Source organism: Poecilia mexicana, unplaced genomic scaffold (assembly GCF_051168715.1).
Source record: "Poecilia mexicana isolate PSO_F unplaced genomic scaffold, ASM5116871v1 scaffold_1, whole genome shotgun sequence".
In the NCBI taxonomy this organism is placed as follows: Eukaryota; Metazoa; Chordata; class Actinopteri; order Cyprinodontiformes; family Poeciliidae; genus Poecilia; species Poecilia mexicana.
The window spans coordinates 18,827,797-18,850,383 of record NW_028263370.1 but is presented as its reverse complement, the minus strand read 5'-3'; the positions used below and the strand labels follow the sequence as shown (position 1 = coordinate 18,850,383).

General features: G+C 34.7%; 2 protein-coding genes across 5 annotated transcripts; one reads left to right on the top strand and one right to left on the bottom strand.

Annotated features, from left to right (window-relative positions):
* Positions 1 to 5,335: 5,335 nt before the first annotated feature.
* Positions 5,336 to 14,189, bottom strand: tmem176 (transmembrane protein 176). Of its 4 annotated transcripts, none has more exons than XM_014973704.2 (7): positions 14,058 to 14,186; positions 12,788 to 12,916; positions 11,876 to 11,986; positions 9,298 to 9,354; positions 8,456 to 8,623; positions 7,640 to 7,756; positions 5,336 to 6,411 (listed from the first exon to the last, which is right to left on the bottom strand). In XM_014973704.2, the coding sequence occupies exons 2-7, from the start codon at positions 12,911 to 12,913 to the stop codon at positions 6,355 to 6,357; spliced, it is 636 nt and encodes a 211-aa protein (XP_014829190.2). In that variant the 5' UTR covers positions 12,914 to 12,916; positions 14,058 to 14,186; the 3' UTR covers positions 5,336 to 6,354. The 4 variants fall into 4 exon arrangements, with proteins under 4 accessions (XP_014829190.2, XP_087862149.1, XP_087862151.1 ...); XM_088006023.1 differs by having other exon boundaries at positions 6,369 to 6,997; positions 14,058 to 14,189; XM_088006025.1 differs by having other exon boundaries at positions 6,369 to 6,997; positions 12,788 to 12,919; positions 14,058 to 14,146.
* Positions 14,190 to 14,226: 37 nt separating this feature from the next.
* LOC148161195 (uncharacterized) lies at positions 14,227 to 22,372 on the top strand. The gene is made up of 6 exons (XM_088006030.1): positions 14,227 to 14,360; positions 18,643 to 18,727; positions 20,001 to 20,114; positions 20,331 to 20,387; positions 21,166 to 21,309; positions 22,078 to 22,372. The coding sequence occupies exons 2-6, from the start codon at positions 18,647 to 18,649 to the stop codon at positions 22,183 to 22,185; spliced, it is 504 nt and encodes a 167-aa protein (XP_087862156.1). The 5' UTR covers positions 14,227 to 14,360; positions 18,643 to 18,646; the 3' UTR covers positions 22,186 to 22,372.
* Positions 22,373 to 22,587: the final 215 nt, after the last annotated feature.

Here is a 22,587-nt window from a genome sequence, read left to right as displayed (position 1 = left end):
GTAAAACCAGTGGAAGGCAGTAGAAACCAGTAGAACCAGAAGGCAAAACAGAAAAGTAGACTTGTAGAATGCATAGAAACAGATTAAAACAGAGCACAAGACAAAAATACATTGAAAGAATAGGAGAAAGTGTGACATGGTTGTACTCCAGAAGAGTTTGACAGAAAACAGTAAGACCTATAGCAATAATAGTAATAATTCCATAAAGTAGACACACGTAGCTACATTTTAATGCATAAATTATTTCTCTACAGTGAAATATGTATGAACAGCATCATTTTGTTTGTCAAAAAGCAGAAAAAAGTTCAAAAACGGCAGTTACTAGAGTGTACACTCTAGCAACTGACGTCTGTTAGTGAATTCCAGCATAGGAATGAATGGGGCAATAAATTTGCACAAAAGGGCAATTATTTCAAAAAGTGCAATAGTGAAGTTTACCAAAAGATAAAGCAAGATTCTCCTGAAGGAGCTGAACATTTTGATATATGAATTAGTAGAATTAGTGAAAGATAGTAGAAATAGTTAAACGACAAAAAACGTACGGAACATTATATAATAATAATAATAATAACTAGAAAAATAGCTGTTCCTAGCGAAACAGCCGTGAGAATGCATATTTGCAGAATGACTGCAGCAGAAATGCAACCAGTGGAAAACCAGTGGAAGTTGAAGGCATACAGAAAAGTTTAAAGGCAAAAAAATATTAAAAACCAGTGGAAGTTGAAGGCATACAGAAAAGTTGAAAAGCTAAAAGAAATTAAAAACCAGTGGAAGTTGAAGGCATACACAAAAGTTGAATAGTTAAAAGATAGTAAAAACCAGTGGAAGTTGAAAGCATACACAAAAGTTGAAAAGCTAAAAGATAGTAAAAACCAGAGGAAGTTGAAGGCATACACAGAAGTTGAATAGTTAAAAGATAGTAAAAACCAGTGGAAGTTGAAGGCATACACAAAAGTTGAAAAGCTAAAAAAATTAAAAACCAGTGGAAGTTGAAGGCATACACAAAAGTTGAATAGTTTAAAGATAGTAAAAACCAGTGGAATTTGAAAGCATACACAAAAGTTGAATAGTTAAAAGATAGAAAAACCCAGTGGAAGTTGAAGGCATACACAGAAGTTGAATAGCTAAAAGAAATTAAAAACCAGTGGAAGTTGAAGGCATACACAAAAGTTGAATAGTTAAAAGATAGTAAAAACCAGTGGAAGTTGAAAGCATACACAAAAGTTGAAAAGCTAAAAGATAGTAAAAACCAGAGGAAGTTGAAGGCATACACAGAAGTTGAATAGTTAAAAGATAGTAAAAACCAGTGGAAGTTGAAGGCATACAGAAAAGTTGAAAAGCTAAAAGAAATTAAAAACCAGTGGAAGTTGAAGGCATACACAAAAGTTGAATAGCTAAAAGATAGTAAAAACCAGTGGAAGTTGAAAGCATACACAAAAGTTGAATAGCTAATAGATATTAAAAACCAGTGGAAGTTGAAGGCATACAGAAAAGTTGAAAAGGTAAAAGAAATTAAAAACCAGTGGAAGTTGAAGGCATACACAAAAGTTGAATAGTTAAAAGATAGTAAAAACCAGAGGAAGTTGAAGGCATTCACAGAAGTTGAATAGCTAAAAGATATTAAAAACCAGTGGAAGTTGAAGGCATACACAAAAGATGAATAGTTAAAAGATATTAAAAACCAGTGGAAGTTGAAGGCATACAGAAAAGTTGAAAAGCTAAAAGATATTAAAAACCAGTGGAAGTTGAAAGCATACATATAAGTAGACAAGCAGAATGCACTGAAACATATAAAAACAGAGCACAAGAGAAAAATACATTGAAAGAATAGGAGAAAGTGTGACATGGTTGTACTCTAGAGAAATTTGACAGAAAACAGTAAGACCTGTAGCAATAATAGTAATAATTCCATAAAGTAGACACACGTAGCTACATTTTAATGCATAAATTATTTCTCTACAGTGAAATATGTAAGAACAGCATCAATTTGTTTGTCAAAAAGCAGAAAAAGTTCAAAAACGTCAGTTACTAGAGTGTACACTCTAGCAACTGATGTCAGTTAGTGAATTCCACCATAGGAATGAATGGGGCAATAAATTTGCACAAAAGGGCAATTATTTCAAAAAGTGCAATAGTGAAGTTTACCAAAAGATAAAGCAAGATTCTCCTGAAGGAGCTGAACGTTTTGATATATGAATTAGTAGAATTAGTGAAAGATAGTAGAAATAGTTAAACGACAAAAAACGTACGGAACATTATATAATAATAATAATAATAATAACTAGAAAAATAGCTGTTCCTAGCGAAACAGCCGTGAGAATGCATATTTGCAGAATGACTGCAGCAGAAATGCAAGAAAAAGTTGAGAAAAGCGTAAGAAGTAGGGAAAAGCAGAAGAAATTGAAATAGTTGAACAGTGATACGTAGCAAAGAGCAGAAATTAGCTGAAGAAGAAATTAGTACACAACCAGAAATATTTGATGGAGTGAAACTTAACATAAAGGGCCAAAGAAGCATATTTGCAGAATGATTTATGCAAAAATATAAGAAACTTGAGAACAAAGAGTAGGAAGTTGGAAAAAAGCATAAGAAAGCTACAGTCATATTGTAAAAATCCTTTGCCCAGTAGTGGAACTTAGCAAAGGTGTTGCAGAATTCAGCTGAAGACGCAGAAGTTTGTGTGCAACCTGAATTATTTGAAAAAGTCAAAAAGTGAAACAGAGCATAAAAAAGACCATAGTTAGCTAAATTATGGTCTGTATAGATATAGATAGATAGATAGATAGATAGATAGATAGATAGATAGATAGATAGATAGATAGATAGATAGATAGATAGATAGATAGATATAAAATCAGAGATGTGCTGTCAGATGAGGCAGGAGAGCCAGAGCCACACCTGTCATCATGGAAAAATAATATATAACAATAACATCATTTATAAAGATTTTTTCACCCTGTGGTTTGTCCTATAAAGTCCCTATTTATCATTTGACTAAAATATGATCATGTTTTTTCTTCAAAATCGCTGAATTTTCCCATTAAAATGCTTGGAAGCGAAGCCGGTGAGGCAGCACCGAGCTGAGCCTCACCTGTGATTGCGCAACCTCTCGCTAAGAGCACCGGTTGCCATTCTATGAGAGCAGCTCCTCCTGTCTGTAAGTCGCCAATAAAATGGTTAAAAACATGTATGAACTTATTTTCCAAAATTTAGCTTATGTATTTAATGTACTGTGTTTTTATTTTCACCAACTGTGTGTGTCAACATGTTTCGAGCGATCATAAATGGCATATTATTTGAGACGGCAAACGCCATACAGATTAGAGGTGAGGCAGGCAGTTCTCATGCCTCATCGCTGGGGGCGCTCATGAACCCAGACATTGTGACTCCAGAAGTGCAGAGTAAGAGATGGTAACAGCGAGCCGTCCAGCGAGCTAGCCACACAGTAGTTGTGCTGATACAGAGAGCGAGAAAGACGTGGTTTTGAGTTGCACTTTAACGGTTTCTCCCTTTGCTTTTAAGCACAGCACGAAATTAATAATATCTACATGTCTAAGTTTGATTGAGATCACGGAATCATGAATGGCATGTAAAGGAATAGCCTTTTTGCCCTCCAGCATTGTAGCATGCGAGAAATTTCCTTATGTAAACAATAACATGCAGGGGGTCTAGATTTGTAAATCCGATTATAATTAAGTAGGTGCCTCACCAGGTATGAACCTCACCGCAAGTCACTAATCTATCTATCTATCTATCTATCTATCTATCTATCTATCTATCTATCTATCTATCTATCTATCTATCTATCTATCTATCTATCTATCTATCTATCTATCTATCTATCTATCTATCTATCTATCAAATTAGTACAGATCCAGAAATATTTGAAGGAGTGAAACTTAGTAAAGGTTTTGCAGATTTCAGCTGAAGAAGTAGAAGTTTTTGTGCAACATGAATTATTTGAAAAGTCAAAAAGTGAAACAGTGTAAAAATATCATAATTAGCACAAGAGGAAATTAGTGCAAAACCATAAATAGTTGAAACAGTTTAACAGTGAAAGAGCAAAAAGCTTACATTAAGGGAAGCAGAAAAACCAGAAATATTTGAATTAGTAAAACAGCAAAAGCAAAAAGGATCAGAAGAAGCAGAACATTTTCATATATTAATTGCTAAAATTGAATAAAAATTGCAGAAGAAATTAGAAGATAGTAAAAACCAGTAGAACCAGAAGGCAAAACAGAAAAGCAGACTTGCAGAATGCATAGAAACAGATTAAAACAGAGCACAAGACAAAAATACATTGAAAGAATAGGAGAAAGTGTGACATGGTTGTACTCCAGAAGAGTTTGACAGAAAACAGTAAGACCTGTAGCAACAAAACTTATAATTCCATAAAGTAGACACACGTAGCTACATTTTAATGCATAAATTATTTCTCTACAGTGAAATATGTATGAACAGCATCATTTTGTTTGTCAAAAAGCAGAAAAAAGTTCAAAAACGGCAGTTAGTAGAGTGTACACTCTAGCAACTGACGTCTGTTAGTGAATTCCAGCATAGGAATGAATGGGGCAATAAATTTGCACAAAAGGGCAATTATTTCAAAAAGTGCAATAGTGAAGTTTACCAAAAGATAAAGCAAGATTCTCCTGAAGGAGCTGAACGTTTTGATATATGAATTAGTAGAATTAGTGAAAGATAGTAGAAATAGTTAAACGACAAAAAACGTACGGAACATTATATAATAATAATAATAATAATAATAATAAAGGGAAACAGAAACACTAGTAGTGAGAATGCATTGGATGCATTCTCACTGATAATAATAAAGGGAAACAGAAACACTAGTAGTGAGAATGCATTGGATGCATTCTCACTGATAATAATAATAATAATAATAAAGGGAAACAGAAACACTAGTAGTGAGAATGCATTGGATGCATTCTCACTGATAATAAAGAAAAACAGAAAGACTAGTAGTGAGAATGCATTGAATGCATTCTCACTGATAAAGAAAAACAGAAAGACTAGTAGTGAGAATGCATTGAATGCATTCTCACTGATAATAAAGAAAAACAGAAAGACTAGTAGTGAGAATGCATTGAATGCATTCTCACTGATAAAGAAAAACAGAAAAACTATAAGTGAGAATGCATTGAATGCATTCTCACTGATAAAGAGGCGTTCTATTGGGTGTAGAACAATAGGTGCCTGCCATGCAATGCATGGAGGCAGTGTCTGACCTGCTTTGCAGGTCAGTCACTGCTCTCCCTATGCATTGCTTATGGCAGGCCCCAAAAACAGCAATTTGCTGAAACAATAACACACTGAGAGCTGTAATTAATATTTTTATTTATTTCAAGTAGACAAAACGTAAAAGCAAAATAAAAAATGTAAAAATAAAACAGATTATCAAGCACATTGACATGCAATTTTACATAAGTTGTTTAAAAATGAGCAGGTAGAAGATACAGGATTTTCAAAACAGTAAACACACAGGCCTAAAAAAAAAAGGTCAAAGTTACACATTTTGTTTGCCAAAATATTTAAAGGTGACTCATTATGCTAAAGTGTTGGAAATCAGCTGGGGTTGCTTGGTAACGGGGCTGGGCTCTGCTGGGGTTGCTAGGAAATGGGGCTGGACTTCAATGGGGTTGCTAGGTAACGGACAGTGCTGCTGATTTACATTCACAAGGATTTTTGAAATGACTCATTTTCCAGACACCAAACATTAAGTTATTGCCAGAAAACAGCTGGTTGTTTTTTTTTTAGAAGCACTACAGACTCAAATGGAAGTAAAAAAAATGTACAAAATGTGGGTTTTAATTATGAAACAAAAGCAAATATTACCGTCAACAAGGCAACTTGCAACCAGGTGTTTGATCTCTTCATATTAATCGTTATACAACAGGCAACAAAATAAAAACGGTGTGCACCTTCTACATCGTTTTCATGCCAGTGCCAAATTTTTCTTTGATTCAAATTTTATTAACTCCATGACATTTTTTCAAACTGTGACTGAAAACAGAGAATGCTGTAAAAGTAAACAAAATTAAAACCAGAGAATAAGAAATTAAGAAAGTAACAAATCTATTACAGTAGAAGAAATCCCGATTGTTGATTCTCATGCTTGTCTTGGTAATTTCTAACAGAAACTGGTAATTTATTTTGGTTGATATATCGCTAAAACAGTAGAGTTTGTGACATCTGTGTTAAACGTTTCACAAAAAGGCGAGAAAAAAATAGATGATGAAAACCGAGTTTCCTTAAGCAGATCAAAGCGATCAAGAAAACTTGTCATTTGTGGGCACAAGAAACAGCCAGAACATTTGCATTTGGATAATCATATCAGCTTCACTTTCCGTTCATTATTTTTGTTTCATTGCGCCTGGAAGGAAGTAAATTGATAGCCTGCAAGGACAGGAAGAGAGAGAGAGTTAACATTTGCACTTGCAAACCCACAAGGATTACAATAAATAAAATAGTGTTGTTTTTGTTTTAATCTTGGTGTTGTGTGGGGAGGGTCCTTCTCCATAAGAGGAAGAGTCTTTAACTTTGACAGAAAAACAATACGAGGCAGACAATATACAAAAAGTCATCCTGCCAAGATTTAAAGGTGGCCCATTAAGCTTCCCTGAACAGGATACGGCAGGTATATGTTCTATACAAAACATGTTCATTACATTTTTTGCACAAAATCTTTCTTGGAGAATGAGGTTTTAGTCTGCTCCATTTTTCCTATTTTCAGAATGAGCTATTTTAGGGCTTCTGTTTCTTTAAATACAAATGGCAACGCTCCCCAACTCAACGTTTACACTTGTACATAAAAATGGCTGCAAAAAGATGTGCAATTATACAAACATACATCTTTGAAAAGCAGTAGTGGAGCCTCCTGCACAACCAAAAAGAATGCAGCAAGTGGTTTCTGGAAGGTAAGAGAAGCACCTACAGCAGTAAAACCAGCTGGCCAAATGTGCTGATGAGTGTTAAAAAAATACTAAAGGAAGTGGCAGAAATAAAACAAAATTGTAGAATTTAAGAAAAACACAATGGAACACAATACACTTCAATTTTGTAGCCTAATAATACTTAAATAACCAAACAAATATGAATGCTTTTTGCATTTTTGAATTTCAGGTAACATTACTAAATTTTTGAGGTGCAATTGCTCTCTAGTCAATAATTAGAGACTAGAGAGCAATTACGCATACTTTTGAAAACCTTGATACACCACTGGTTGCTTTATTATTAAGACAAGCAATCAAGCAAGTTAAATAGTTTAATTTAGTCCACAAATGTCCAGAATTGTATTAAAAATTGAAAAAGATCTAGAAATTTGGAAGTTTCTTAGCAAATATTTATATTTCATGAGAGAATGTTGTTGATATTGAAAAAATGATGAGAATACATTTCTTTTAAATATATAAAAACTGAATATGCATATTTATTTTAACATAAAGCAAAATGTATTTTGTATCTTAAGTGGGATATGATTTTGCACTTTTTCCATTCTAAGATTGATAAAAATATATATAACATCCCAACTACCCTCATAGCAACATGGATTTCCTGTTTTAAACATGCTAGCAGACAAACAGAATATACAAATTCAAATTATAACCAAAACAAGACTACTTACTGCGTATTGTGAAAAGATGTGTTTCTGCCTGTAGAGAAGCCAGCAGAATACGGCAGAGAGGACTGCCTGCACCAACGTGAAGAAAAGCAGAGACGACTTTAACCCCTTGGAGAATTTCTGTTGTAGGAAATAAAGAGCAGAAAATACATTTCTGTAATACCGTCGTTTTTTTAAAGCACAGTCTGGCTTACGCTAATGCAGAAACAGTGAGAGCTCACTAAACATTATATTTTTATTTTTTCCTATTATTTCTAGAATGTCTTCCTGAATTATTTTAGTGGTGTTTTCCACATCTTTAAAGTGGCAAGCTAATGATTTGTTAGCAGAGTATCCAAAAGTTATACTCAAGTGATAATAGAACTGTTTCCACATATTTTAAAAGTAAAAGTAAAAAGAATCCATCCAATAAATTACTAAAGTTAAAACATATTTAGTAAAAAGTCTACTCAAGTAATGAGCAACAAATCAAAACATCAATTATTTAAAAATTACATCATCAGATGGACCAAAAAATAAAATCATGTGACAATGTTGGTACTTTAATGACCAAATATTTCCTATAAATAACATAATCAGGCAAAATAAATATTTTCCTAATCATTTTTTTCCATATAAAATATATGAAACTTTAACAAAAACTGCAGGTGTGAATTTTTGGTTAAAACATGTTTGTTCATATATTGAAGTTTCTCACAGTGGGTAGAGAATCCAGAAATTTTACTCAAGTAAGAGTAATTATACGTCAGGTATGAAAAATGGAACAAAATCACAAAGGAAATTCACAACATGGTGACATAAATAGAAGCAGACACCAACCGTGGCGTTGATTTTGTCCTTACAGGGGTCGAATGAGTAATATGAGAGGTGCTCTGTCGTCATCTCACAGTGCGGCAGCGTATGTTTGTATAAATCCAGAGAGTAGATGATCACAGCCACCGCTGACAGCACCATAGCTGCCACACTCGTTACCAAACACACCTGTACCTGGATTGGAAAAACACATTTCACTTTCTGCATAAAGCTGGAATCAGAAAAGCACAAACTGAAACGGCTAATCAGGTCATCCCAGAACTTCTAGGAAAATGTTTTGGGATTTGGTGACTCAGATTAAGTTGAGCCGGTGATGGCATTTTCATAAAGTCAATAAAACCAAAGTGCATTTAAAAGAAAATGTGTGACCATGTTGATGAAGAAAAACACAGATGTATGAGTATTTTTGCCTAGTTTCTAGAGCAAATATCTCAGTTCACTTGAAATAAGACAAAAGTAATTTAAAAGTAACTTTTTAAATCAACAATTCTTGACTATAGATAGAGAAGTTCAAGTTCCACTGGCAGATATTTTCACTTATAACAAGACACTTTTCCTGTTTTAAGAGAAAAAAATCTCACAGTCGAACTCAAACTTTACCTATAATCAAGAATTATTGACTTAAAAGCAAACATATATCTTGCTGAAAAGTTACTTTTCAGTTACTTTTGTCTTATTTCAAGTGAACTGAGATATTTGCACCAGAAACTATGCAACAGTTTTGGTAAGATTTTGCAATATAAAATGTATGCAAATAACATACATATTGAGAATGATACAAACAATGACATAAATAATGTTATTATTTAAAATTCATGCAATTTTTAATATGCCTGGCGCAGACTTACAATCTTCACTGAGAAGTGTTTATCCAACGTCATCGCAATCGATCCTGCTGCAATGAACTGAGAACAGAAACAGGTAGATTTATTACATTCCACCTCCAACACAAAGTGAAAAACTTCATCAGCTTTTACACAAAGATTGTCCTAATTAACAGAAACAAAGGCTTGGAAACATCAGTATCTAGGTGCATTTCTGCTATAAATGTGCACAAAACACTTCTATGAATATCGAAGAAATTCCAATGTTTTAGTTTTTTTTTGTGTGTATTTTTTTTCTCTTTTTTATTTATTTCGAACAAATAACATAAGATCAAGTAATATCAACTTACATTAAAAAATAAATAGAAGAATAATGCTATATACAGGTGCTGGTCATAAAATTAGAATATTGTGATAAAGTTCATTATTTTCCATAATGTCATGATAAAAATTAAATTGTCATATATTTTAGATTCATTGCACACCAACTGAAATATTTCAGGTCTTTTATTGTTTTAATTTTGATGATTTTGGCAAACAGCTCATGAAAACCCAAAATCCCTGTCTCAAAAAATTAGAATATTATGAAAAGGTTCTCTGAACGAGCAATAAAAATAATCATCTGAATCAACAAAGTAACTCTAAACACCTGAAAAAGATTCCTGAGGCCTTTAAAAACTCCCAGCCTGGTTCGTTACTCAAAACCGCAATCATGGGTCAGATTGCTGACCTGACTGCTGTCCAGAAGGCCATCACTGACATCCTCAAGCAAGAGGGTGAGAAACGGAAAGAAATTTCTGAACGAATCGGCTGTTTGCAGAGTGTTATATCAAGGCACCTCAGTGGGAAGTCAGTAGGAAGGAAAAAGTGTGGCAGAAAACGCTGCACAACGAGAAGATGTGACCGGACCCTGAGGAAGATTGTGGAGAAGGGCCGATTCCAGACCAAATTAAATTTTCATCTCCATAAAACTTTTCAGCAGATGGAAGCATGAAGTGCTCCAAAATCATCTGATAGCTGCTGCATTGATCCTGCCCTTGATAAAACCCAGTGGACCAACACCAGCAGCTGACATGGCACCCAGACCATCACTGACTGTGGGTACTTGACACTGGACTTCTGGCATTTTGGCATTTCCTTCTCCCCAGTCTTCCTCCAGAGTCTGGCACTTTGATTTCTGAATGACATGCAAAGTTTGCTTTCATCCGAAAAAAGTACTTTGGACCACTGAACAACAGTGGTCCAAAGTGCTGCTTCTCTGTAGCCCAGGTCAGGCGCTTCTGCCGCTGTTTCTGGTTCAAAAGTGGCTTGACCTTTGACCTGGGGAATGCGGCACCTGTAGCCCATTTCCTGCACACGCCTGTGCACAGTGGCTCTGGATGTTTCTACTCCAGACTCAGTCCACTGCTTCCCCCAAGGTCTGGAATCGGCCCTTCTCCACAATCTTCCTCAGGGTCCGGTCACCTCTTCTCTTTGTGTAGCGTTTTCTGCCACACTTTTTCCTTCCTACTGACTTCCCACTGAGGTGCCTTGATATAACACTCTGCAAACAGCCGATTCGTTCAGAAATTTCTTTCCGTTTCTCACCCTCTTGCTTGAGGATGTCAGTGATGGCCTTCTGGACAGCAGTCAGGTCAGCAATCTGACCCATGATTGCGGTTTTGAGTAATGAAACTCCCAGCCTGGTTCATTGAGTAATGAACCAGGCTGGGAGTTTTTAAAGGCCTCAGGAATCTTTTTCAGGTGTTTAGAGTTACTTTGTTGATTCAGATGATTATTTTTATTGCTCGTTCAGAGAACCTTTTCATAATATTCTAATTTTTTGAGACAGGGATTTTGGGTTTTCAAGAGCTGTTTGCCAAAATCATCAAAATTAAAACAATAAAAGACCTGAAATATTTCAGTTGGTGTGCAATGAATCTAAAATATATGACAATTATATGTATGACAAAAATATATGACAATTTAATTTTTATCATGACATTATGGAAAATAATGAACTTTATCACAATATTCTAATATTGTGATAAAGTTCAATATTCTTTATCAATATTCTAATTTTATGACCAGCACCTGTATATAAAATGTCTGCTGCAACAAAAAACTAAAGTAAAAAAATATATAAAAGGTGTCTGCTTATGAGATAAAGTTACGTTTCTTAATAAGAGTCATTGTTTTATAAGTTTCTGATTATTTGAATTAAGTTTTTCAACAGGGGAATTGCACAACAGCAGTGTTTTTATTAAATAAGAAACAATTAAAATCACACATGAATAAGTTTGTTCATATGCTATTTGTTCTGTTTTCTTCTTCGTGGTTTACGCCAGTGGCAACATCTGGTTGTTGATCATCTGCAAAAAACGTGTTTCCAAAGCAGTTTCCCAAAATAAACCCATTTAGAAATAGCCGGGTAAAAAAAACACCTCGCCTTAGCACAACTTTTAATCAACTTTAAAATTTTCGAAATAGGCATATAGTACATTTATTTTTGAAATGTCAAATTGCACAATTAACGTAACCACAGCTGCTATGTAAATAATCTATATAATATTCAAATTTATTGAATATGGCTGCATAAGAAGACACAAACAAAACAACTCACTGTTAATCCGGTCCACCAGGGAACACCGAAGTTGACAACATGAGTGTGTTCAATGAAGTGTAGAGGCAGTGAGTAGGTCATAACCATCAGCCCCAGCATCACTTGGCTCAACTGGTACAAACACAACGAAAACACACACAAATCATTGTGGAAACTAAAAAACAAGAGAGTATAATGGCTTTTTAAAATTGGATTAAAAAAGGGTTTTTTGTATTAGGGCATACTACCCAACAGAAAAATAGTGGATCTGTGAAGAACGGTGAGGCTCCTTTTCGGTTTCAATGCTAATCCAATCCAATTTCTGGCCCAATTTGGTTAGAACTACTCAGATTCTGTCCCAACACCATGAACTCCATTTTGTGGTAAATAATAGCTGAATGAGAATGGGTCATTTCTGATGGATGGATCCGATCTTTTGATAGCTGATTTGTTTGTTTGTTTGTTTGTTTGTTTGTTTGTTTTTTCTGCCACTCATCTTACATGCTACATGTCAGACTTAGCTTCCAAATAAAATCTATTAGCTAAGCTAACTTTGCTTGTTCGCCAGTAATTACTACAGTAAATATCACTGATATTTATTTTAGTATTACACAGAGGTGGGTAGAGTACTCAAAAATTTTAATTGAGTAATAGCAGTAATGCACTTATACTGTGTATAAGGCAGGAAGAAGGCGAGAGCCAGTTCCAAGCTTGTAGGTTGTTTATTGTTGTCATAGCAACTCCATAGCAATGGCCTGCCAAGATGGATGTCAGCTAAAAGTTTACGGAAGTGTTACGTCAAACGAGAACGTTTGCACGTGACCTATGTAAGTTCGACCATAGAGTTCGACGCCAAGAAGCTTATCGAAGAAGAAGATACTATCCTGGCTAACACAAACTTGAACACAGAAGTAAATATAGCTAATAACTCACCCCCAGACATTTGGGCTCGCCCTTCTGTATGGCGGCGTGCAGCTGCTGTTGTCTGTCAGTCAGTTTCACTTTGTTCGGATCGTCCAGGACCTGGACACTCAAGTCCCTGGAGATAGTCACAGACATCTTCTGCTGATGGCAAAAGCGCTGTTACACAATGTTAATCAGACCATTCACAGCTTTACTTTATGCAAGTAAAGCTTTTAAGTTGAAGTACATAACTTTTATAAAGAATATACCTTTTATTTGTTAAAACGGTCACTATGTCTTGACTGTTTGTTAAGACTGTTTGTTGGGTTTTAATGGCGGTCTAAACCAACTCAAGGTGCATTTACCGCCACCTACTGGTCTGGAGTTTGGACGTCAATATAATCTCCTCCCTGAGCTACTATTGACATATGAAGAAATGCACCGCTCCCGATCAAAAACAACCAATCAGAACTAGTAGGAGGGAATAAGCACTGTGGGTCAACTTCATGTACTCGCTGCTAAATTCGCTAATGGTGGAGAAACAACTTAGTGTTTCAAGAAAACCGTTTATCTGCCTACAGGTAGCATTAGCATTCACAACAGGCTTTGCTGATGGGGAAAAGCTGTGCTTAGTAGAGCGCAAGGAGGGAGGGGCAGGGAATGAGAGATTGTGATTGGCAGCAGTAAAACCCGCCTCCTGGCTCTGATTGGTTGTTTCTAGTTAGCGCTGGGAGAAGACAGAGGAGATGAAGTTTTTTTCAAAGGTTATCTGACTCATACCATACTGTTATGACATACAGACACTTTCAACAGATATGTAAAAAATAAAAAAGTATTTTTTTTAATAAAACTTACATACTGCAGCTTTAAGAAAGTTACAGAAAGAATTGCAGAACAATGCTAGATTTATATTCATTCTTAGTTTGAAACTGAGCAGCTCTATTGCTTAACAGACATTTATATTCAATATTATAGAAACAACTTTAACAATCTGAGTTAGGGTCAATTTGATGAGTTTAGCTGGAGTTAGAAGAATTTTATTCTAACTACTTTAGGTATTTTGATATGTTTTAATAAAAATCAAAAACACGTCTTCTATGCAAGGTCTGTAGGCGTATAATCAAACACGACAGAGATTTTAAAAAGCAGATGAACGCTGATTAAACGACAACAGAGGTCTGTGCTGCTTCCCGGTCGTAGTTCTGCTCTGTTGTTTGTAATGGTCATTTGTTAAACCACCAAACTCCAAACTACTTACAATCTAATGATGCATTAAAAGTACAGTATGGGTGATTCCTACCTTTTATTGGACAGTCAGTGGTCTCTTCGTCTGTTTTCTGTCTGCGCTCCACGCTGTGCCTCCCTAACTTCTCTGTTCAGAGCCAGCAGGGTGTGTGTGAGGAGGGGGAGAATGTGTTTATCAGGGAGAGACTGGTCTGTGGGAGAAGTCCAGTAAAGCTCCCCCTCCTTCGTTTCCTCTGCCAGTTTTGTGCATTCCACGTATTAGTTTCTTGTTTGGTCTTTGGGTTCTTGTTCACTGTGAACTGTTCATCTGGGAACCAGGAACCGGGTCGTTTCTGCAGACCGGAGTCTCTCCGTCAAGGTAAATAATCCTGTTTTAGATATAGATACTCGCATGTTGGTGTTGTTTGTGTCACGCGAGAAGCTGACATGAAAAATGTCAACATGAAGAGTTGCAGATGTAGAATACTCTCCACCTCTCCACTCTACATAATACTTACACCCAGAGGTGGACAGAGTACACAAAAACTTTACGCAAGTAAGAGTAGCAATACTTCAACATACTTTTACTGTGGTAAAAGTAAAAAGCAGCCATCCAAGAAATTACTCAGGTAAGAGTAAAAAGGTATTTGGTAGAAAGTCTACTGAAGTGAGTAACTGGTCATATTATCAATCATTTAATATTTAAAAATCACATCATCAGATGGACCAAAATATAAAGTTAAGTGGAATATTTTATGGACCAAAATGAAAATAATTCTATTAAAATAGCATATAGCAAAAGTAGACAAAAGCAAAATCAATTTCCAAATCAATTTATTTCAATATAAAGTTAATGAAACTTTAACAAAAACAGGTGTGTGTTTGTGTCTGGTGAATTTTTGGTTAAAACTTGTTTATTTTTCATTCAGTGAAGTCACTCGCAGTGGGTAGAGAATCAGTTTTAAGTAAAAGTAAAAACATTTTTTTCAAAAAGTTACTCAAGTAAATGTGAGTAAATCTTAGTTTCTAACCACCTTTGCTTACAGATTACTGTAAATATGTTCAAATCTGGATTTTGATGTATCAGTGCATGACCATCTGTCAGGCTGCAGGCTGTTCTGATATCGATTCATTGGACGGAAAGATGCTACACTTTCCAAATGCACATGTAGAGACACTTGACAACTTTCTTCAGTATAACAGTGTTTCCTGTAGAGCTGTCCAGCTGGAAATCTAAGGCTTGAGATGAGGTCTTCAGGATAAGTCTGTCATTTATAAAGGCTTTGAATTTTAAAGTCACTGATTGTTTCATATCTGACTTATTGTGTGGGGGGGTGGGGTAGCACTTATAAAACTTGTATAGATTAAAATTTTCTTTTGTATAGAACTGAAAGTGGATACAGAGATCACACAAACTCAGTTAAACGCTTTGGAACTTAATGAATTGATAGAATACAGTATCTTAAAATTTATCAATCAATCAAGTTCAATTGTATAAAACATTTCAGCGACAAGTTCAAAGTGCTGTACATCACAAAAACATCATAAACAAATCGTACAGTCACCAGCCATTTTGCAGTTTTCTGAAAGTTTGTTTCAGATGTGTGGTGCATAGAAGCTGAATGCTGCTTCTCCATGTTTGGTTCTGGTTCTGGGGATGCAGAGCAGAACCAGAAGACCTGAGAGGTCTGGAAGGTTGCCATGACAACAGCAGATCTTTAATGTATTGTGGTGCTGAGCCGTTCAGTGATTTATAAACTAACAATAGTATTTCAAAGCCTATTCTCTGAGCTACGGGGAGCCAATTAAGGACTTTAGAACTGGTGTGCTCTGTATTCCTGGTTTTAGTCAGAACACCAGCAGCAGCATTCTGGATATGATTGATTTCTTAGGCAGACCTGTGAGGAGACTGTTGCCATAATCAATGCAACTGAATATAAATGTATGGATGAGTTTCTCTACATCTTGCTGGGACAAAAGTCCTGTAATCCTGGAGATGTTCTTCAGGTGATAGAAGGCCAACTTTGTAACTGTCTTTATGTGTCTCCAAAGGTTCAGGTCAGAGTCCATCACTAAAGTTATGTCACATCCACACATTAATTTGTGCTAAGCATCTGTTCAGTGCTTGGATGAGTTCAGAGTCACCTGCATAGCTCTGGTAGCTAATCTTATGTACGTACAAATCGCTTAAAACAAATACTTAAAGCTGATTTCTAAAAATAGAAAGCAAACACAATTTAAAAGGTACTGAGATTTTTCACAGTTTTTTGCAGTGATGATGGAAAGACGCATTTCAATTAAAAATGTCTGTTTTTGGAACAATCCATGCACTTTGGGAGCTGGTGAAGTTGTGCCAGAAACATCAGGACCAACAGTGACATACATGCCTACAAGGTGCTGCGTATCAACATCTTTGTGCATGTCTTTTATATACATATCAAAAAGCATACACTAAAAGTTTAATTGCATTTTATTGTTTTAATACAAGTAATTTAAGAGGCAAAAAAAATGCAAATGCCTCTAATTTTAAAGGAGTATTTCACAATTTATCAGAACGTCCTGAAATCTAGCAGCATGTAGTTTGGCAACGTGCAGTTCAGTTCTCCTGCCTCGAACAATACAAGACAAAACCCACAAAATGTTTCTTCTGTTGCCTGAAATCAGCATGTTTCACTTCTACATACCAGTGAAAAACCAGACAATCAACACGCAGACGGGAACCTGGAGCCTCAGCTTTGAGTTGCGTAATTTTTTTTTTTTTTCAAAATATATTGGGTCTCATAAGTAGAGTAGATTGTAATAGTGCATCATGACAGATAATGTCATTCAAACATACATTAGGAATACTCTGAGTTTGAGTTAGTGTTCCTTACAAAGCTAAATGTTCAGATTTGCCCTCTCTGGGTTGAAACAGACGGAAAATAAATTACAAAGCAAGATCTTATTATGGAAGACAACTCTTGCATCAAACAGGAAATGCTTAGAAAGTTAAATTGGTAGCTGAAGGCCTCAAGGCTATACACTGCAAAACAACGAAAATCTTACACGTATTTTTGTTTTAGTTTCTGGTGCAAATATCTTAGTAAACATGAAATGAGACAAAACTAATTTAAAAGTAACTATTCAGTAAGGTGAAAGAGCTTGTTTTAAGTCAATAATTCCTCAATATTGATTCTATTGGCAGATTATTTCTCGAGATTAAATAATCTGCCAGTAGGACAAGCTCTTATATCTTGCTGAAAAGTTACTTTTAAGTCAGTTTGGTCTTATTTCAAATGTACTAATATATTTTCACTAGAAACCAACCCAAAAATATTTTGTTTTTTTCTTCAGTGTAGGACAATAGAAAGGTTGTTCTGCTTGTCGGCTGCTTTAGAACAAGATGTTCCCGGTTCATCCACTGGACCTTCTGAGATGTTTCTGCCATGAAGAACTTCCTTGTCAATACAGTTTCTCTGCCTTTCAGAGTCCCCAGCCTCACACACACACACACACACACACGCACACACACACTTCGCTTTGTCGTCACAACACATCTGCTTCTTACCCCACAGCATTCCTCTGTTTCCTTGGAGGATTGTGACATGTGGTTCTGATGAAATAACATGCTTAATAGACACTCTCACTTCCTTTTTACTCTCTTTTCCGGTTCCAGACTCTTCTGAGTTCGACCTAACATCCTTAGAAAACAGAAGCGTTAATGATTGAACAGGAGTCAACTCAAAAACACAACCAGCTTCTGTGTTATAAGTCTTTTTTCTGTTAAGATATGGTTTATTAAAAATGCTCTGATATGAGTATTTTGTTTCGTAACTTAACGAAAAAAGTCAATGGGACTGCAGATGAGAATTAGCTTATGCTGTAATTTGGTACAGTGCATCAAATAGTGCTATACATTGTCCCTGTTTAAAAAAAGTGTATTATTATTTATTGGAGATATTCTCTTCCTGTCATTTCCCCCTTGTTGATATTGAGCATGTTACTCAGAATCTGACGTTTTCAATTTTAATTGTGAGATTATGGATTTAGCAACAAGCTGTCAGTGAGCTGACAAAAAATTAGATTTTGAAAATTATTTTATTCCCAAACAATCCGTAGAAAAGCCTTCATTGGCATCACACCAATATTTATTTTATTGCTTTTTCCCAATAAATTCAAAACATCCCTGCCATTATTTGCAGTTTTAATAATTTTTAATAACATTTTTGTCTGTATTTGAACATCTCTGTTGTTTGCACAGTTTTGTTTTTAATATACAAGTACACACACATAAACATGTATGTTTCCTACATTTTTTTAAAATTATCCTATATGATGCACATACCTTTAAATTGGAGTGTGCTGTTTTTGATAACTGCACAGTATTTTAGGTTGTAAAATATACTGTACTGTACAGTATATTATTTTAAATTTTGTTTTTAAATATTCTTATACTTTTTTATCCTTGTGTGAATCTACAAGCCTGAATCTCCTGTTATTTTGCTGCTGTTACATCTGAATTTCCGCTTTGTGGGACCATAACAGATATTTCTATTCCATTCTTCTATTATTCCTGTATTATTTGAGTTCTCATCTTTGTACTTTAAGCACTATTGCTTTATATATGTGCATAGTGAAGTAATGTTCACTATTAAATCAGGTTTTTTTTATTCTGTTAACAGTAACATGGCTCTTGAAAGGGAAGAATCGCCTTTTGAATTCACGTGGCGTCATTTCTCCTCCTGGTTTGACGTTGAAACTGTTGCGGTGAGACAAGAACACAATCACTTCTGCTTTGTTTGAATTTAAGAATAAAGACAACTCCATGTTAAATGTCTCTTTACGATATACAAAAAAAACAATATTAGTCATTTTGTGACCTTTTTTTACTCCTTTAATGTGACATATTCTGTACAATTATTATTGTAGTTAATTTAGCATTCATAAAGTTAAGCTGACTTGCTTAAAATTTGCTCATTTGCACACTTTAGCTTCAGCCATATTTTATAGAGAGGTCATAAAGGTTAAAGTGACTTATTTGTACAAAGGCATCAGTCATGAAAAGTGTTTTTGCATTAATTTGACACACTAAAAGTCTTGGATAATTAGAAAAGATATGAAATAACATTGACATTACTAAACTAAATGTTTTTTTATATAAATCAGAAAAAGAAGGAACCAGAACTGTTTAAGGAAGCTCATCACAGTTAGACAGTAACACTGAATGGGCTCTAAGAATTTCTAATAAAGATTAGCTGAGTTTTAAATGTGAAGAGGAAGGTAGTTTTCACACCTGACGGTCCGGTAGACTCGGTTTGATTGACAACTAAGATTGCGATATTTGTTCTCTTTTACACTCCATTGTGTCAAATCAACCTAACCGTTTGGGAAAACCTGTTCATTGGAACCATTTGAAAAACCTGTTTCCCTTCTCGCCTCAGGGGGCGCTGCACCAAGAACTACAGAAGGAAACAGCTCGGTATCTTCTTCTTGTTCCGTTCCGTTCTGAAGAAGATACTGAGCGCAACTTCCTCCTTCATGAAACTTAAACAAAAATGGATTAGCATCAAATTTTAGCGGTTGTAGAATTTATTTTTGTCTCTGGTAAAAGACTACGAGAAAATTATTCCTCTACTGCTAAACTCGAACGTTTGTTTTTGGTTGTATTTACCCAGAATGCCCTGTGCTTTAGCCCACTTCCTGCTTTTGGAGCAGTCCATGGTTCTGTTATGTATTCGAATTCCATCAGAGTTTATCTTCACGCGAACTGGACTTTCCAGACAAATTAACTGGACAATCAAGAACTGCTTCAGCTCAGTTTTAGTTTAAGGTTATGCACACTTATACATTCAGGAAGTTTCACTTTTTTTCCCACACCACAACCAGATTTTTGCTGAACTGTGCAGGATACATGTCACATTAAAATCTACAAAAATTATCATGGTCTTATTTTCTTACCTCATATACCTGGCATTTTAGTTTTTATTTCCACTGTAAGTGTTATAAAATGAGTTTGTCAGTGAGTTGTGTGTATCTACAGGTGGTGACCATCCTACTTGGAGCTTTCCAGCTGCTGCTATGTGTCTCACTCGTCCAGAGTGATCAGATGTTGCCCAAGTTCTTCTTCATAGTGCCTTTGGTGTTGGGAGTAGTTGTAAGTACATCAATGATGAAATTCTTGGCCTGCCTTATATCAAGGTTTAGCAAACTCATTTTAAATCATGGAGGCCATTTAATGTTGCTTTAAATAACTATGAAAAAGTAATGTCTAATTGCTGACTTTATAAAATATCACCGCATTAATTTATCAGTTTAATAATTTTGATTTTTTTTTTTTAAAGTAAGCATTGTGTTTTTGTTTGAATTGCAGATTATAACCGGGGGATCCCTTGCAATGGCCAGCCAGAAGAACCCAAACAAACTACTGGTGATTAGAAAAGAGTTATTCTGAAACAAAGTTATTATCTGCATGTACTTTTTCACAGAAAAGCTCTAAATTTCATAGAATGTATCAAAAAACATTAACTAAACTACATCATAAAATTAAATTTTAGAATGTTAGAATATGATCTGTACCAGAGTAGAGCAGCCATAAGTTTTACTCACGTGGGAGTAGCTCTCCATCATATTTTTACTCAAGTAAGAGTAAAAAGTAGCAGTCCAAGAAAATACTAAAGTAAGAGTAAAACAGTATTTGGTAAAAAGTCTACTCAAGTACTCAATAACTGATCAAATTATCAATCATTTAATATTTAGAAATTACATCATCAGATGGACCAAAATATAAAGTTAAGTAGAAATTTTGGTACTTCAAGGACAAAAATGAAAAAGTTCATATAAGTAACAAATAAAATAACAAAATCAGGCAAAAGAAAAATTTTCCAAATCATTTTCTTTGAATAAAAACATTTTGGTTAAAGCATGTTTCTTTTTTGTTCAGTGGGTAAAAAAAACATAAAGTTTACACAGGTAAGAGTAGAAATATTTAAACATATTTTTATTACAGTAAAATTAAAAAGTAGCCCTATAAGAAATTACCCACCTAAGAGTAGCAATGCTTCATAGTAAAATTACTCAAGTAAAAGTGCAGTGTAGCAAAAATACTCCTATAAGTAAATTGTTTTCAAAGAAGTTATTCAAGTAAATTTAATTGAGTAAATGTAACTAGTTACTTCCCAACTCATTCTATTTTGTTTTCTCCCCAGCTCCGTGGCTGTGCTTGCAGTAATTTACTTGGTCTGCTGGGGTCGCTGTTGGGCTTCGGCATTTATATCTACGTCTTCAACACGGCTAAAAACAGGGAGTCATGTGAACACATTTACTACAGATGTCTTCCGGGTTTACTAGAGGTCAGTCTCTCCTGATCATTTCCCCACTTTTCTTTTACTCTGTTATTTTTGTTTTAACTTTTGCCATTCATAAACCACGTCTTAATTCATATAAAATGCTACTCCCATACAGTTTATTATTGCTCTGTAGCAGAATTGGGTTGTACTTAGTTACATTTACTCAATTACATTTACTTGAGTACATTTTTTGGGAAAAACATTACTTTTAGGAGTATTTTTTACTATGCTGTACTTTTCACTTTTACTTGAGTAATTTTATTATGAAGTATCTCTACTCTTACTAGAGTAAAATTTCCAGATTCTCAACCCACTGAATGAAAAACAAACATGTTTTAACCTAATTTTCCAGACACAGACACACACCTCCAGTTGTTGTTAAAGTTCCATAAGTTTCCATAAGTTTTTTTATTGAAAGAAACTGATTTGGAAAAATGTTCTTTTGCATAATTTTGTTATTTTTTGTTACTTCTATAAATTATTATTTTGCTCCTTAAAATATCAATATTTCCAATTAACTTTATATTTTGTTCTTCTGATTATGTAATTTTTAAATATTAATGATTGATAATTTGATCAGTTACACAGTACTTGAGACTTTTTTTTTACTCTTTCTTGAGTTATTTTTTGGGCAGATACTTTTTACTTTTAGTTGAATAAAAATATGTTGAAGTAGTGCTATTTTTATTTGAGTGTACACTTTTTGGATATTCTGCCCACCTCTGTTATCCGTGCAGTGTTTATGTAATGTTTTCCTTTTTTTCCTTGCAGGACTATGCCTCGAGCCTAACTCTTCAACTGCTGCTCTACGACACTGTGACTGTAGTTTTGCATTTCTTCTTGTCAGTCTGTGCCTTCAAAAGTCTTAAAAATGACTAACACACATGCCTAACATACTATGTAATCAATGTATTGGAACTGAGTATTAACCCTGCAGGGTATTGTTATAGCAGATATTATAACTGCATTTCGCATTGCTTTCATGCAAAACGTGTCCTGATTTTACATACAACTAATAAAGATTATTTTACATGCTTTGTAGCTTTGAATAAAAATCATAAAATAATTATTTTGTCTAAATATGATCTATTATGGATCAGTAAAACTGTCAGTGCGACCATTTGTAAGTTTAGTTTGTCTCTGTTCTTTTTCTATGTTTTGTCATTTAGCTCTCTGTTTATTTCTCTATTTTGGTCAGTTATTTTACTATAATTCTTGCACACTTACAACATCATTATATATATATATATATATATATATATATATATATATATATATATA

Bases quoted from the DNA above. Each gene is read 5' to 3' on its own strand.
- tmem176 (XM_088006023.1), bottom strand. From the start codon at position 12,913: ATGTCTGTGACTATCTCCAGGGACTTGAGTGTCCAGGTCCTGGACGAT. The intron at 11,987-12,787 runs GTGAGTTATTAG...TGTTTGTACCAG, and splicing joins GCGAGCCCAAATGTCTGGGG to TTGAGCCAAGTGATGCTGGG. The intron at 6,998-7,639 runs GTAAGTAGTCTT...CACTTCCTTTAG, and splicing joins ACATCTTTTCACAATACGCA to TATTTTTTTAACACTCATCA.
- LOC148161195 (XM_088006030.1), top strand. From the start codon at position 18,647: ATGGCTCTTGAAAGGGAAGAATCGCCTTTTGAATTCACGTGGCGTCAT. The intron at 18,728-20,000 runs GTGAGACAAGAA...GTGTATCTACAG, and splicing joins TTGACGTTGAAACTGTTGCG to GTGGTGACCATCCTACTTGG. The intron at 20,388-21,165 runs GTGATTAGAAAA...TTTTCTCCCCAG, and splicing joins AGAACCCAAACAAACTACTG to CTCCGTGGCTGTGCTTGCAG.